At 44.5% G+C, this 17,183-nt stretch overlaps 1 protein-coding gene across 5 annotated transcripts in view; it reads left to right on the plus strand.

Moving 5' to 3' along the window:
- Window positions 1–758: 758 nt before the first annotated feature.
- Window positions 759–17,183, plus strand: part of LOC100740422 (monocarboxylate transporter 10) — an 18,924-nt gene continuing 2,499 nt past the window's right edge. The window contains exons 1-12 of one of the 5 annotated variants that reach the window (XM_033321970.1): window positions 1,914–2,554; window positions 2,587–3,012; window positions 11,413–11,545; window positions 12,559–12,763; window positions 13,102–13,242; window positions 13,954–14,142; window positions 14,696–14,939; window positions 15,336–15,534; window positions 15,930–16,106; window positions 16,286–16,508; window positions 16,754–16,993; window positions 17,082–17,183. In XM_033321970.1, coding sequence (XP_033177861.1) covers window positions 11,426–11,545; window positions 12,559–12,763; window positions 13,102–13,242; window positions 13,954–14,142; window positions 14,696–14,939; window positions 15,336–15,534; window positions 15,930–16,106; window positions 16,286–16,508; window positions 16,754–16,993; window positions 17,082–17,183 — 1,840 coding nt within the window. In that variant the 5' untranslated portion in view covers window positions 1,914–2,554; window positions 2,587–3,012; window positions 11,413–11,425. Of the gene's footprint in view, window positions 1,334–1,913; window positions 3,013–9,014; window positions 11,148–11,412; window positions 11,546–12,558; window positions 12,764–13,101; window positions 13,243–13,953; window positions 14,143–14,695; window positions 14,940–15,335; window positions 15,535–15,929; window positions 16,107–16,285; window positions 16,509–16,753; window positions 16,994–17,081 lie in introns of those variants that run through there. The other 4 variants (XM_024369192.2, XM_012388371.3, XM_012388372.3 and 1 more) reach the window with 4 other exon arrangements.

The following is a 17,183-nucleotide window of genomic DNA, read 5'->3' on the forward strand; positions in this document are numbered from 1 at the left end:
ATTATTGTCAGCGATCGTAACGATGGTTCGTCGGCATCGAACCCTTAACGATTCGACTCTTCTTCCCAATCTGCCGCATATCGTAAATATTACGTATTTGCAACAACACGTTGCCATTGAAACTTTGCGATTTACCGTCCACATGAAAACAAAAGGAATAAATACGTCTACGTTATTGCAAACATTAAACCAACATTACCCAGTTATTTCTCCTTAATATTAAAACTGTCGGAGTGTAATTTTGAGCGCTTCTTTGGAATAAGTTAATACAATATACATGCATATATATTTTCAAAGAAGTGCTCAAAATTACACTATATATATATGTTTGTAACGTTTATGAAGGCGGGACGTTTGAATATCAAGGATCAAATCACCGTGCAGTGAAAGGCCAAGCCAAAAAGTTCGAAGGCTCGTATCTGGTAAACACGAAATTGTAGAAACGTTTTCGCATTCGGCCGATGGTTTCTCTGTTCCTTTACAAGACATACGTGTATAAAAAAGAAGAGGAGCACGCAAATGCTCTGGTGAATCGTAGAACGTCATCACTTTGCAGTGAACTCTTTTCTATCTCCCTCCCTCTCTCCGTCCCGAAGGAACGGTACGAGAGTTCGTCGTGCAATAGGCGTATATTCTTGGCGCGACCTACCTTAAGTAAACTTACACTTTCGTTTAAGCGCCACCGTGCAATAGGAGGGGCGAAACGCAAGAAAACGAGCGGAGGTTTGGCGAAACACCGCCTCCGTTCTGTCGCGCGAGAATTGCAAGTGGCTCGTCGTCGTTTATCGCGACTTCCTCGTACTTTTTCCACCAGTTCACCGCGTGCCTTTCGCCTCTTTCCCGTTCTTCTCCTTCGTCTCTTTTCCTTCTTCTCTCCTTTCTCCCTTTCTCACTCTCTCTCTCTCTCTCTTTCTATCTCTCTTTCTCTCTTATTCTCGCTCTATCTTCTATCTTTCTCGCATACGGTCTCGAACTTCAACACCACTGCCGATTTTTATGGCACTCGTCCCCTCGGTCTGTTCTCACTTCTTCTTCGAGCGAAGCAGTCGACACCAGGATACGACTTGCGCGAGTGTGACATCCGAAGTTCGTGCTTCGTTGACGACAATCATGACGCATACGTGAGTGCATTTCGGTACATGCTCGATGATATACGCCGCATTCACGGGGCTCGATACACGTGGATTGCCGTTCGTTTCTGTGAAGTTTATCTCGGTGGTGAAGATATATATATGTATATACATATACATCGCGGCAAGGAACGAGGATGAATCGCGGTCGATTCGTGGGAATAACTCTAATGCTCGATAGCAAGAAGAATGCAACGAGCAACGTAAATAAATTCCTGTAAAAGAAAATTATTTCGCGAGCTGTTCACGTGCACGGTAATTAAGATCGCGTTCGCGACGCTTTTAAAGAAGATCGAAAACGACGATTTATCTCCGCGTACAACAGTCCAGAGAACTAAATATACGTATTCTTAGATCTGTCGAACGCACGATCAAGCAAAAAGAGAGCTGGTGTGTATTTCTGCGCCATGCGAGTTCGCGCCACACGACGCGATACTGCGTATTCGTGGCACGTGTAGTCGTGCGTCGGCACTGCACGCCGCCCTTTTTCACGCGGGAACTAGCGAAACTTGTACACGAACCAGTTTTAATCATCCGATTTATCAATTGACGAGTCATGGATCACTTTGGTTATACTCAAACTGCACAAGCGCATCGGTATTATAGAAATTTATCGTGTTTTTCTACGGAAAGGGGGAAAATTTGTTGGCAAATGGCTGCTTCTAAATTGTTCGCAGATACCGGGCAATCGTCGCTGTGTAAAATTTTTCAGAATTTTTATCGGCGTTTGAATTATGGAATTGTCAAATTACAACTGATAACGACGCCACGAACAAAAGCCGCGACACAACAAAAACGCAATCGGTATTACGATAAACTAATCGAATATAAAAAGCAGGCCGTACTTGAAATACGCTTAACCAACAATTTTCCCGATGCGCAATCATAATATTCTATGCATTTCGTTAATATACGAGTATTACCGCGAAACGAACGGGAGACAAGGACGCGTGCGCCTAGCCACTTCCATAATAAACCTTTTCGCCATTAATTACGTCATCGAGTTCACTATCACCGCGTCTTGTGGTTGGAAACGTCGAAACGGGTTGCCGAGTGGTTCGGTGGTCACACAATCTCCGCTGATTCGGGTTATCGGACAGTCGCCTCCGGAGTCCTTATCGACGATCAACGGAACTCGCGGCGCCGCGTATCGACCGTTTTAACCGCGGCTCGTTAGCGCTTCTAAGTGCAGCCGTTCGATCTCGTAACGAAGAGGGTGGCGTGTTTCGATTTCGATTGTCGATCGAACGGAGCGCGAATCGTAGCCGTCTCGATTCGTCTCGCATCGAACGAACGTCGATCGTCGATCTCGATTAGATTTAACGCGTGCACGCATATCGTAGCTAACGATCGACTGCGATCCATCGGCGATCGATCAACGGTCGTGAGAATTTCGCTTTACTCTTTGCGAGTCAGGTTCCGTCGTCTCTATCGAGATAACCTCGAATCTCCGTAGAAGAAGCTCGATTCGCGGACAAACGCAAAGAAGACGAAGATCGAGGGAAACGGCGATTCGATTACTGGCAAACTTCGAAGAAACCTTCGTATTTAATGTAATCGTAACTTTCTACGCTCGTTACGTCACGCTTCGTTCCGGCAGCAGATCATCTGGCGGTATGAGTCGGAGCATGTGTCCAACGAGACGATCCTGTGAGCTCGAAACGGACCAATCTGGCATTCGGTTGTTATCGGTGACCGATGGAAGCCGTGCACACCCGACGGGATACACAGATCGCGCTTACTCTCGGGCACATCGCGCGTACCGTCTTAGTACACGCGCACGACGCGGCCACGAACACGCGCGCGTTCCTCTCTGGCCTCTTTCCTTCGCACCCGCTCCCTGGAATTTCGGCAGTCGGTGACAGTGGCTTGACGAGGAAAGGTAATCAACCGGCCTTAACCGTTTCAGGTTTAACCAGATGTATCTCTCGTCACGGTGTACATAGTAACCGTTGCATATGTGCGCGTGTGTACGGGCATACGAAAAGCTTCTCATTCATTTCTTCCGTTTCTTTGATTTTACGATAGTGTAAACGCGTGTGTAGTGCATATGTAGGAGTACACGCGTGCGATCGCGTCTATGTATACGTGTTCTGTTGTGTTTTGTATTCCATCGACGCTTAAGCGCACTTCCCGCCTCGAGGTTCGCGCATGCGCGCTCCGCAGCATCCCTTTGCACGTGGTCGTGCACACACGTAAGCTTGTTTTACGTGTTCCTTATTCTTATTACGAAATTATCAATTACGAAAGATGCAACGATAAGTTGGACACTCGTCTTTCTACCTTCTTCTCTCTTTTCCGACGCACGTATCTTGTTTCACGCGTGTGTGCATACATTTTCTCGCTTATCGTCGATCGAGTCTACGAGACTGTAGCTATCGACGGGAGACCGAACCAAGACGTCTGCTTTTTTCTGTCCCGTTCGATAATAAAAACATAACTTATCTTCGATGCCGATGACGTTCGACCAGACGAAATAGCGTCGTTTCCGAAATTTCCATACGGTAAGGATCGTGCGCGCGTAGCACGCGCATGCGTGCTGCTCGACCGACCAGATCGGAATATTAATTCCGAATCCGTAATGAGAGCCGTTCAACGAATCGACCTTGTCTCGCGTATGAAAATCGCCTGCGTTAATTTCTTTTTCCATTCCCTTTCCGGCTTATCTTTCGATCCGCTTCCCAACTCGGAAACAGATACGTGCCCCTCAGTCCATGTATAAAAACATCATTTTTATTTCTCCTACGAGAAAAAAAAAGTCAATCGGATCGTTGTTCCTCGATCAGTCTTTTCCTTTCCACGATCGCGTTGAAAAACCCGTATAATAATTATCTTTCGCGTCCTCGTTCGCGAATAACCAGCAATTACAACGAGCAGAATGAAATCATTGCTGTGTCGCGCAAACAAGCCTATGATCATCGACGATCGCCTTATTATTATTTAGTAGCCGGTGTTTTTTCTGTTTCTCAAATGTCTCGAATATTTCATCGATCGTCGTTCTATTTAATTTCCGCTTCGGCTCGTTCGGTAAGACATGTAAAACTATGAGAGAAAAGCGCCTGGTAATCACGTGTTAACGCTTAATGGTAAGCAAACACGATTTTGCGTTTCCGTTTTTTCCTGACCTGGCCAAGCTTTTCAAGATGAGAGAGAAACAAGCATAGCGAGAAACGCGGAGAGACAAAGACGCGTGGGTTGGGTCGAGTGGCCTGCGAAAGGAATGTCGGGTTTATTAGCCCGTTTTAGGTCTATTCCTGAAACACAGTCCATCGTCGATTTAGCGTTGAATCGCGAATGCATGTTGGTAAATAAACGTGTGCGAAAAATCTGAAAGATAAGTCCTGTTGAACTTTGGCCTCAGCACGTGGCCTCGAGAAGAAGATCGCTTACTCGGCCATACGATTCGTAGGTACATACTACGTGTAGAATCGTTCATTGTATTACCGGTGCCTTTTCAGCGGTCGAGTCATTCACGTTGACGGTCCGAGTGAATGGGAGCTGGCCCACGAGTTTCGCCCTAATCAATTTCTCGAGAGGGGCAACGAGGCCCGCAGCGGAACTAAATAAGGGATTCGTCGTGCTACCGTTCAATAGACTTCCTCTTTCGCGATTTTTTCGTCCAACTTTTGATCTACATTGGCTTTCGAGCGAAACTCTTCGAGTTCGAGCCACTTTGCCTCGTACAAATTCGAAGATCTCCCTTCGTCGAATCAACGGAGCTTCGAGAAATCGTCCGATAACTGGCTTCTGTCTTTTTTTTTTTTTAAATTACTCGAGATAGAATTTCGATCTTGATTTTAAAAAACACCGACGAATCATCGAAACGAGTCTCCGCCGGCTACTCCGGCAGCTGCGTATTGTTTACGCGGTACGCTTTTCGTTTGGACCAGCGAAAAATTGAGATAAGTGGGATATCAAAGCACCGATATCGCGCCGATTGCAACGAGTACCAAATTACACGGCACCTTTGATATCAATTTCCTTAGAACAATCACGACACGGAGAAAAGCAGATAGTAATGGCGCTAATTACATTATCTAAACGAGATAGGAACGGATTTACTTGTACGATAACCAACTTTACATTTTGAACGTGTCGTGTGCTCCAGATAAACGACACTTTCACGCAGTTTAAAATACCTGTAACGCGAGCAAATGTTTTGTCGATTAGTTATCGGTTATTGCGTTGAACATCTCGTCGATTTATCTAATCGGCGATCGATCTCGATAGGCGGGAAATGAAAAAATTTCGTAAACACGGAAATCTTGAACAAGTGGCGATCGTTCGTTCCATCCTTCGATACTCTAGAAAAGTAGATAATTCACCGATCGGTTGAATTTCAGATATCACGGTTTTACGGTATATCGAAGATGTAAAGTCGAAAGTTTGTCAGAGATACGATGTCCGTGAACACACAGCTCGTTTTGTTTTCCATGTCGATACTCCAGAAACACAGATAATTTAATAGTGTCGAGTATTTACGAAATTCTTAGCCACAGATAAAAACGTCTTGACAATACGCGTTAAGATTCGTTCGTTACGATAATGCATTAACAATATCACCGACGATTATACGGAAACATGCAAATATTGGTACGATCGTCGTTTGATTTATCGGGCCAGAAAGCGATGCGCGGACGTCCTCCATTCCGGTGTATACCCCGAAGTACGTACTGCGGTTTGTTTCAATATTTATACACGATATCGACTCGCACCGCGCATATAATTTTCCATTCGACTATTATTCCAAGTGTCGAAGTTGCACGAGATAAGGCAGCAAAAGAGTTTCCTCTTTGCTCGGCTATCGACGATTCCTCGACATCGGAGAGTCGAATAAAAGTTTTCTCGAGACAATAATAACGGAAAAGTATAACGAAAAGTACGAGGCAACGGAGTGACGTAATATCGCGGTGTTCGATATCGAATTCGAATTCTGTACGAGAACGATAGCGACATTCGCAACTTGGATTCTACGAGTCGTTGCTCGATCGACCGCGTCTTCGTTAGAAAGAGCATCCTGTTACCGGTCGGCGATAATTAAAGCGAACGTTGCATGAAAATTCAATTGAAAACCTGACAATTTTCCAATTAGGCACAATATGCCGCTTAAATAGAATTGAACGAGCCCCTAACGAGGGCTTCTTTCCCGCCATCAAAACGAATAGTGTGTTTCCGCGGCGTTTCCAGGAAGACGCGTTCAATACGGTCGCAGCTATCGTCAAATCTACTTCGTTAGATCTTATTCGTTTGCAACGAATAAATAGATTATTTCTTCGGTTTCTCGCGGAATGTTTGCATTTGCTGACGAGGACCACGTTTATTTGTATCGTGGTCGATGGTTTCGCGTGGAAATTGCGCAGATTCGATTCTTCGTAGAATTCTAAAATTCCAAATAAAAGAATTTCTCCCGCGAACTGGCTGCTCTTGAAAAATTGTAAGTTGGCAGAAGGGTAATCGTTCGACTTATTTCGGACAGTTTTGAGTAACAAAACGATCGAATCCTTCGACTATATATATTATTTTATCTGTATCTCGAGCAACACGAGTAAGAGGCCAGCGAAAGCAACAAAACTTTTCAAACGCTGATTGGAAAACTTTCACGCCAGAATAGACAAGTTCCAAGAAATATAACTACCCCAACGGAACTTTTACAATCGGTCAGTCTGTCTGAAACGATCGTTTACGATTTTTAAATTACGTCTTTCAACGGACCCCGCTCTTTGTCCCGCTATAAACAGATGGAAATAAAAATTTAGAAAACTGACAATCACTGCGCGCGATAAGGAAAATTGTTTGTGGAACAGAGCGATGGAAGACGATTCGGCTGGACGGTTCACCAGCTTGTCGCAGGTATTCGCTTCGTTTCGTCGTCGCGTACGTTGTCTACGACGGCGAAGAATGAACAATGCAGAGAAAAGAAAAAGACAGAATCCGATGCGTTTGATATCGAGCCAGCAACGAATTCTCGAATAAACGGGCCAGTGCATTGTGTCCAGTATCCAACACGATAATGGCTATCTATCCGCTTTCCATCGATAATTGCTTCTTCTCGTTTCTGAAGCACCGATCCATCGATATCCTTTCGATTTCCTTTTCCGCGTCTCGCTCTCCCGACACAACTGCTCCAATGGGCCTTCTTTTTATATCGCTATTATTAGGCGAGCCTGACTCTATTCTCAGAGCACGCACCATACAACCGGGGGATTATTTCGAGAAAATATCTTCGCCGGTGTCGGTTCGATATACCGTTGCTTGCTTCCGTGTATCCGGCTATTTTCTCAATGTTGGAGACCCTATCGCAAGACTTTTCCACTACACAACACAAGAAACTGGATGTTTCTTTTTCGGTCCCTCGAAGCTCTCGAAATTGTGGCCCCTCGCATTTATAGATTCTCATCGTTAGTTAACTTCCCCAGGGATAAATATTTCTAGCCGCGTAGTTTATACGTAGCAGAGTGTTGAAACGGAGACGGCGATGATCGTTTATCCAGATGTCGGCACTTTTCGTACGTGTTTGAATTTACAATGTTGTTATTATGAAAAGTAAATCGATATCGGCGCGTAGCCGAGTCTCAAGACTCGCAAGTTGAATCTTTCAAACGATCCTCTGATTATCCTGAGAATCTTATCGGGATACCTCAACTGTGTTTAGAATGTCCGCTGAAAGTGGTGTAACGTAAGCAAGCAACAAAGTAAATTTACCCTCAGGCACTGTGTAAACTGTAATATTAGCCGTTTAGAAAGTTGAATAGTCTTGTCGCAGTTTACAAGTGCTCGTTAAATTGAAATTTTGTGCAACTCGGCCTTAAGGACGACAGAAACACCTACGACTAGCGAGCAACAGCTGTGCACGTTGTGTAAATAAGACAACCGATCTCCACTTTGTTCGCTTTAATTTCTATAACACGGTCTCCAAACGAGAATGTTCATGTTCTCAGTTTGCTGGCCGCGGTAGATACTTAACGTAACTTCGAATGTTGCTCTGGTCCACAGCTATCGATTAGACCGTAATCGTTGGAGTATGTCGATTACGTGTCTCGATCGTTGCAAATTCCAGTTATCATAGCGCAAAAAGTTGCCCCCCGACGTTGGCTATTTAAATTTTCGTAATACGTTCTGAGAACGTGGTTATCATCGATAGAAAATGCCTATTCTTAATTTCTTCGTCGTAGGTAATTAACCCTACAACGAGTGCCATTCTAGCTCGTAGTTATCAATTAATTAGAGCATCAATTATCACCGTTTCAATGGCAGCCTAACCGTTCGAAACCCCGAGCACACCCCAGTTGTTGTAGGACCGAGAGTCGATAAGCGTTCGATTTGGCCACGAATTCGTTGTCTTTCTAACAAAATTTCGACGACCGTTGGACAACGTTGCGATATCCGGTGCGTTCGGGTGGTTTAAAGGTTCGTAGGAAGCTGTGGAGCGAGAGTTAGCCACGACTTACTAAAAATAAGCGCTCCCCTTATCAGCAGGCTGAGTTTACACAATCCTATTTGCACAATACTCGTCAAACCGTGCAACGATACGGTTTCGTCAGAGAACGTCGTCGTTACACGTGGACCGACAGGACCCTGGACCGTTTCATTTGGCGTTAACCAGCCATTGTCGAAATCTCTGCTTCGTCCTTTTCTTCGTTTTCTTCCCTTCTGTCTTCTGGGCTAGACCGAAGCAGATTATCCATGGTTATTCGTATTTATATCTGCTACGACCTTGTGTCCAACGACGACCAGAAGGAATAACGGGCGACAGGAACACGCAGGGGACGTTGACCCAAACCGTTTTCGAGGATTTTCTGTTTGAAGTAATTTGGACGCTCGTGCGAGAAATATGGGACGTTGGTAGAACGATCGTGAACGAAATGTTCGTCGAGGAAAGTAACGGGAAAATGTTTCGGATTCGATCGAGTCTTTGCTCTATACGTATGTGTACGTTTATTACCATCATATTGTTATCCAAACTAACGACGGTTGCGATCCTATCGACAAGCTGGCAAACAAGATCGATCGAATCGAGAGATAATCCAAAGTATCGAATAATCGTCGCTGAAATCTTTCGATCAAGTCGCTAATACGAGATGCAATCTTGCGTTTATCAAAATCTTGGTAAGCTTATCTGGCAATTTCCTGTGGTAATTTCGACTCGAAGGTGAAGTACGATATTAATTCGTGACGATTGTTGTCTCGGTGATCCTGGAATGCGTAACTTTCGTGCGTTTAGGAAGCCGACAATCACGCGAAGATAAACGCGTTGTAATTTAGAAAGCAGTAGCGAACGAATTAATTCCAAGAGAAATATTATTCGTCCGAAATCTCGGAATTTATTTCCTTTCGTTCTTCCATCAACGATATCACGATGCTCTGAAAGATTTGTGAGCGTTGTAAGAAAGTACGTAGTAAACAGAGATTAAAACGATTTACCGTGTTTTCAGAGATGCGTTTTGTTTGATACGCAAACGACGCGAAATTGGCTAACATAGGCCGTATCTTATCATTCACAGAATACGACATACAAACACGCCCGTTTATTAGAGCAGCGGCCTGTTCTCGGCCGATCAATTGTCCATGGTCCTACCATCGTCGAACCATCGACGACAGACTATCTTCCGGCTGTTTCGCGAACAACAGACAGGTGGACCATTTCTTGGTCAACTTCGCAGCCTGTGTAGGAGCGTTCCAAGTTATTCGTTTGCTCTCAAATACTTCAGCCTTGTGTGAAAAGTTCTTTTTTTTCATGGCTAAATCCTAGATGCACGTAATGCATGGTATGTAATGACAATTTATTACTTTTATCTTCGTAAAGCTTCTATTTTTTATGAAACATTTATGTCGATCCGTTTTTCCAATATCTTATTAACATTAATTTCAAGAATATCGTGATTACTTATGCAATCGTGATATATAAATTTCCATCGGCAACGATTAAAAAACTCGAGGTTACTCTAACGGAGCACATGCTTCCAACGTTGAAATTCATTCTCGGCTGAAGGTCGGTCAAGAACATTGAGAAAGGTCAAGGCCGGACGAACATACCGAACAATCGGCACGTGACTTGAACTATCAACCCGTTTGGGATCGGCATGGTCGATTGTTCGTGTGGCAATTTAACGAGCTGATTGCTCTTTCGCCCGTGGGACTGTACTTCGTGTATGTGGCCGTATCAGCTGTGAGAAATTTTCTCAGCAGAAACTTCGTCCTTAATCGAGTTCTTCGTTGTACGTTGAACATCACGGTCAATGGTCGAAGTACGCGTGTCCTCGTTCCAGTGAATCAGAATTAGTGCGATTCGTCACGTTTCAACCGAACTTTTCCTTTCGATTTCGCGTAGTGGCCCGTGGCTCGTTTGAACGAACGTAGATGACGATTCTTTTTTTCGATAATTGCTTGTGCTCGTTGGTAAATGTTGGTAAGTAACATTATCCAGTCACATCGTCCTTGACCTACCTCATACTGGCCGTAATCGTATCAAACTGGACCAGCTGGTTACGAAACTGCTGGCTGCTGATGAAACAATGAAAGACAGAAGCGTGGAACCGCACGAGACTTGTTTTCTTCGACGATATCCGTCCGTAATTCCGCCCACTCGTCGGATGTTTATCGAGACGTCACTTTCTTCCTGATACCGGCCACTGTTGGCTCCCATCGCCACGTTTACGACATATTGTATGCTACATAAAACTGGCTATAAAATCTATGATTCACACAGACTGCTGCACAGTAGTACACTTCCAGTTGAGGATTCCAGTTGTCCGCGAGTGAAGCCAATCCGTGTCTAGACGCTTTTTCCATTTCTTTCGCGATCCATCTCGTCCATCTCAACGTTCGCCTGTTGCAATGTGCGCTTTATGACTTTGTGCTCGTTATATCCCATTGACATCTTCGATATTACGACCCTTCGTTGGAGAGGGTTGGTAGAGGAGGGGTCGTAAAGGAGAGAAAGGTCGCGGAAAGAAGGAAAGTCTCGTCGTCGATTCCTTCCCCGTCTCGCGGCACCGCGTGCACGTGCATAATTTATAGGTATGATAATACACGCGTATTTACGTTATGTAGCATCGTGCACGACGAGTACGGCGAGTCGCAGCGCGGATCGAGCACGATGCAAACAAATACTTAATCAAGTTACTCGCTGATAGATAATGATATACAAATTACAAAACGTACGAACGTAGTCGTTCGCTTTTCGACCTTATCTTCGTCGCGTTCGCCTTCGTTTCGATTCATCTCTATCTTTTTATTTTCACGATCTATCACGCTCTTTGCAACGGTCCATCCTCTGTTCCAGTCAACCGTGGACGATGATGGCGTCATTGGAGAATAAAGTGGATGAACAAGTCAGCAAGGTACCGCAGCAGAATGGAGGCAATTGCAGGAACGAGGAACTGCAGTTGGAAGACTTTCGAGATAACAATAACGAGGTGAGACACTGCAGGACTGATCTGAACGTATCTGTATCGCGCTTCGGTAGTCGTACGGACTGTGCAAATCAGACGACAGGGATCGGTTCGTTCGGGATGAGCGACGTTACCGCTGTTGATCGTAGAATACGACACCTCGATGATCGTTGACATTCCTTTCAAACGATGTATTTTCAGTGACTGGTTCGGTTATTTTCGTAAATTTTCCACTGTAAGAAAGCTAACAGGGAAGAATCTTGCGAGATACGAGATCCGAAAGACAAGCTACGCGTAATAAGATATTTAAAATTTGCGAACGTTATTATACGATTTACGTATTCGTTTTGCCGAGAAGAGCGGTCAGCTTGGGTACAACGTGCGCGAGAGAAAAGTTCCAACGATGCTGGAACAGTGGCGAAACTTGCGAAACGCGGAGCTGCTCCGATGCTCTGTAAAGAGATTAGCAACAATCGTCGACGATATCGTTGCACGAGACTAAAAATACTGGCCGTAGTAATTCATAAATCGAGTTCTCTGTTAAAGTGAATCGGTATCAGCGTCACATGGCGCGGTCGCGGTCGCGGTCGTCGGTTCGATAACACGTCAGAGTTTTGGGTCACGCGCGGTCTAGCAAAACGCGAAAGTCGCCGGCTTGGACGGTTTCAGACGTTCTTTAGCCTTGATCTCGAGCACCTTGTGAATTTCCACGAATGACGGTGTTGAAACGTTCGTCGCTGGCCGTCCACCGAGCCACACGATCTTTCCTGCCTTCAGTTTCCGAATCTCCTTCTTGTTTTTACAAACTGCCAGATGTTCTTTGTTGGCCCGTGTAAGTACCTTGGAAACTTGAAACGACGACCTAACGAAAATTGAGCCGCAAGAAACGAGAAACCGATCCTGCATCGTGTTTTAGCTCGTCTTTGGTTGCCTATTAGCATGGTAATCGAAGGAAAGTTTCAAGGAAAGCACGAAACTTCTGCTAGAAATACATTTTCATGCACGTGAAAACTTTTTGTCGTTGTTGTTGTTGACAGAGCATCGAGGTGGAGATGGTGGTGCCACCGGATGGTGGATGGGGTTGGATGATCGTCGCAGCCTCCTTCATGTGCAACCTCTTCGTGGACGGCATCATTTTTAGCTTCGGTGTCTTTCTCAACGATATTTCCGAAGCTTTCGCAGTGTCGAAGGCGAGAGTGGCGCTGGTTGGTTCGTTGCAGTCTGGATTTTATCTTATGGCTGGTCAGTGACAAAAAAAGAGCGTATAAATATAAATCATTCGATAGGCCGTGAGATAATTGAAAAACACATTTTGTATCGAACGTCGAATTAATTTTTCTTCTTAATTCTTTCTGCTTTATTCCCTGACTTATCTCATTTATTTTTAAAGTATCTTCTTAATTAGCCGTCAACGTAATAGCTCCAAGTATAATTAGCTTTTTCTATAACGTCGTATAACTTGATAGCAAAATTCCGATTACAGCGCATTATAACACGACATTTCCCTTTTCAACGCGCAATATCCTTGATTTTAACGATAAATTAATTTTCAGTATGGATCGCTTGTGTTTTATTCGCAGGCCCATTCGTGTCAGCATTGGCCAACAGGTACGGTTTTCGTCTGGTAGCGATCCTTGGAAGCGTGATAAGTTGCAGCGCCTTTGTCCTGTCGTACTTCAGCACTTCCATCGAGTTCCTCTATATCTCTTACGGCGTGCTCGGTAAGTTCTTATCCTACGTACAGGGTAGAGCGTCCAACAGTGTACTGAAATGTTGCGTTTTGGCTGTTGGAAGCTGCGAATGTTGTTCAAATTTCAATGTTGGACAAATTTGCACGATTTCCAGGCATTTGCATACTCTTCGACGCACTTTTGTCTTTGGTAACACCTACGTAACACCTTGGAAGCTGCGCGAACATTCGGCTACGTTCTTTCGAATATACCACCCTGTATACGCTTGTTCCGCACCAAGTTTCTACCGCCTGGACAGAAAAGTTTCCCTTTTATCCTGGTGTTCCATTTTGCATGCAAAGAACGTTCCCCTTTCGAGACACGTGAACGACGTCACTTTCCATTCGTCGCGTTCTCGCGATCGAAATTTCTTGAATAAAAAAAGACAAGACAGGCAAAAGGGAGGAACGGGTGCACCTAAAACTAACGTTAACTTTCATACCGAAATTATTGTGACTGGAGAATTCGTTAAAATTCCTTTCGCACGATAAAACGATGCGCTCTCGACTAACGTTTAATTTTCATATGCAAAGAACCGGAACCTTTTGAAGTAAAAAGAAAGAGAGAAAAAATTGCTGTCGCGCGATCGTCGAAACGCGGGTCCCAAGTAGAGCAGCGACGATTTAAATAAAAAATTCCATTCCGTGATTCATCGTTTCTATTTCTCCCGTTTCACGTGGTATTTGTGTCTTGCATTGTTAGGAGGTATCGGGGCAGGCCTGATTTACGTGCCGGCTGTCATAACTACCGGATTTTATTTTGAAAGATGGCGAGCGCTGGCTACCGGGATCGCGGTCTGCGGATCCGGAATCGGCGCTTTCATGCTCGCGCCTATCTCAGACATACTGGTGAAGCAATTCGGTTGGAGGGGCGCCTTGCTCTTCCAAGCAGGTAATCGATAAAACATCCGGTTGATCCACCTTTGATATCGCAACGCCAGTCTTTGATTGAATTCGAGAGAATTTTTCTAAGATTCTTTAACAACGATATCATCGATTCGGTGATTTGTCAATAAGATAGTATCAATGTTATCGTCTTGTAGCGTGTTTGACAAACGTTCCATTGTTTTGTCATTCGACACTCTCTTTTCGAGCAAACAGTGGAAACTTTAGGATTGTATTTCCACAGAGCGTTGTTCAAACACTTTCGCTTGCCCAATGTTATCGACGAAGTTTTCCACTCGTTTTAACGTTTCTTTATTCTTTATATTGGAAGTTGAAACAGCAGTTTCAATCCAGGACTGATCGAAAGTTTCTATTTCGCGATATTAACACGTTAACTGCGTTAACGATAATCCCTTACGGGGTGCGTAGTTAAAATCGAGCAATGACCTGTATACGTAGTCAACGACGTAGTCAACTGGTTAAAAAAAAATTATACGCATATATAATAAACAAGTATTTTACGTTAGAACATTTCCAGAACGTTGCTTGAAATGTCATAGGAATGCTGTTAAATTGTGCCATTTTCGGTGCCATGTTCCGTCCATTGAAGTCAACGCGGATTAAGGTGAAATCCAGCCCGGAGAACGCGGGTTTAGAAGTAAAAAGCAGTTTGATGGCAAGGGGAGTGTCCACGGCGTCGTTGCATTGTATGCAACCAGGCAGAAGCGGTTTCTTTGGAACCAATAACAATACCGATTACCCAACGGCTGCTGAGCTGCTTGGAAGCAACCCCAACATAGTAAAGTAATAATTAAATCTCCATCTATTTTCAACTTTTCAAAAGTACTACGATCTTAAAGCTAGAAAAAGACCCTTTATTTATGTACTTTGAAATGTTCACTCGGAGTATGAATTGCGATAAATTCGAAGGGAATACTCGGAGAAATAGAAATTGCCAACTTCGTACAAGTTTCGTTCGTAGAGATTACAGTCTCTTATTTAAGGCGTAAAACGTGCTGCGAGTTGCACGCTACAGTTAGAAGAAAAGTAGCAGTTAAACGCGGTCGAACCAACACGATGAACGAGTCTTAAGTCGACAAACTCGTAAAGATAGAAGAAACGTTAAGCTACGAAGAAGTAGAAGGAAAGGGACTGGGTTTCAGACAGTGGGTGCTGATTTGACAAAACTTCTTATTGCAGCGCCTCCAAGTCGTTGCATTCTCTTCATAAGATTCACGCGGAGCTGCGAACTCTGGAAAGGAAGTTGAGTAGCTCGGAGAAGCGGCTGTCCGTGCCGATTTATCCAGAGTTGGACGTGAACATGGACGAGAAGATGGTCGAAGAGGAGAACAATCTCCTCGGTGGAGATGTGGAGAGACTGAATGGCAAAGTGCCCACGGTGAGCGTAAAACACTCATCTCGCGTTATTCTAACTTTTAAGCGGGTCAGAATGCGCGAACGTTTCTAACGTTCTACGTTGTTATCGATTGTCTCGGGCCGAGTAAATAGAGGCAAATAAATAATTATTTATCGTTATGCAGAGCCAAGCTACCGTCCTGCGAAAGCTTCGCGAGAATTCCAAAAGATGAACGATGTTTTACGATTCGTAGAAAAAGACGCAAATTGTAGAAAGATCAACAATTGGTTATGCTAGGATACTCGTGGCGATACGTGTAGTTTGCGGACACTACTGAACTTTTATGGCATTTTTATGGCAGTTGCTGTGCCAGCAGGATTCATTTAGCCGCGATAACAGTACGTTCTGGTTAAGCGAGTAGAGGAAATTGTTGGCAGATTCGCAGACATACGATCAGCGGTAGACGACTGCGCGCGGACTCGGACTGCAGCCAGAAATCGCTGAAGATGGGCAACAGGCGAAACCCATTCAGCAAGGATCCGCAGAGACCGTTCTACAGGGACGATATCTTTTACGGCGGTTCCCTGAACAGACTGCCGCATTACAAATCGCAGGTAAAAAAACGGAACGAAATACCGTCGAATGCTTCAAGTTGGCTTGAAAAAAGTACATTTTTTTACGAATTACACGAGTTTACGGTGTCTGCAAATTGTAACAGTAAATGATGGATCTTTTCATGTAGACACGACTACTCTCGAACGATTCATACATTTTTTAACCGCCATTTGCACAGCAATCGTCCGTTGGCTATCACATGTCTGTCACGCGTTTGCCTACTGCGACGGACGTCGCCGAGGAGGAGAGTGGAAGCTGTTACATCTGTCCAGAGAGCGTACGCCGAATCTTGACGACAATGCTCGATTTGAGTCTCCTCAAGAGTCCATCTTTCTTGATCCTGGCTATATCCGGTGGACTTACGATGATGGGCTTCTATACACCTTTTATGTACGTCCCAGGTATCGTATCACGTTTCATCAAATCGTTTCTTTCCCATTTTTAAAAGCTTCGAAAGCTGCCGACAAAAATATCCCATTTTCCCCGCTATCTTCGCGGCATTTCGAAAATATCGAATCCGTCAAAGAAAAGAGAAGAAAACTCGAAGGATATCGGTTCGATTTTATCCGACCAAGTGTCCCGTTTTAAAAATCGACTATGCGCCAAAAAGACGAAAGAAACCAGCGTGGTCGATTCTGTTCTGCAGATCGAGCCCAATTGGCAGGCATCGAGGCCTCGACCGCTATGTTTCTTGTCTCTGTGATCGGTATCGGCAACACCATTGGCCGTGTCGTGTGTGGATTGGCTAGCAGCTTGCCAGGAGTTAACGCGTTGGTCGTCAACAATATATTCATCAGTGCCGCTGGCCTCTTCACCATTTTCTCCGGATTATCTCTCAGCAAGGGCTACCAGTTCTTTTACGCTGCCGGTTTTGGCACTAGCATATGTAAGTATATGGTGGTTACCAAGCTCGAGGATATCGTTTCTGGTGTTTCAAATCCGTAGATATCGAGTTAAAATTTCTGTCATTGCAGCTGTCTTCGCCTCGCTGCGATCGATCCTGGTGGTAGATCTCCTGGGACTAGAGAAACTGACCAACGCTTTCGGATTGCTTCTTTTGTTTCAAGGCGTGGCAG

This window comes from Bombus impatiens, unplaced genomic scaffold (genome assembly GCF_000188095.3).
Source record: "Bombus impatiens unplaced genomic scaffold, BIMP_2.2 scf_0548, whole genome shotgun sequence".
Classification (NCBI taxonomy): domain Eukaryota; kingdom Metazoa; phylum Arthropoda; class Insecta; order Hymenoptera; family Apidae; genus Bombus; species Bombus impatiens.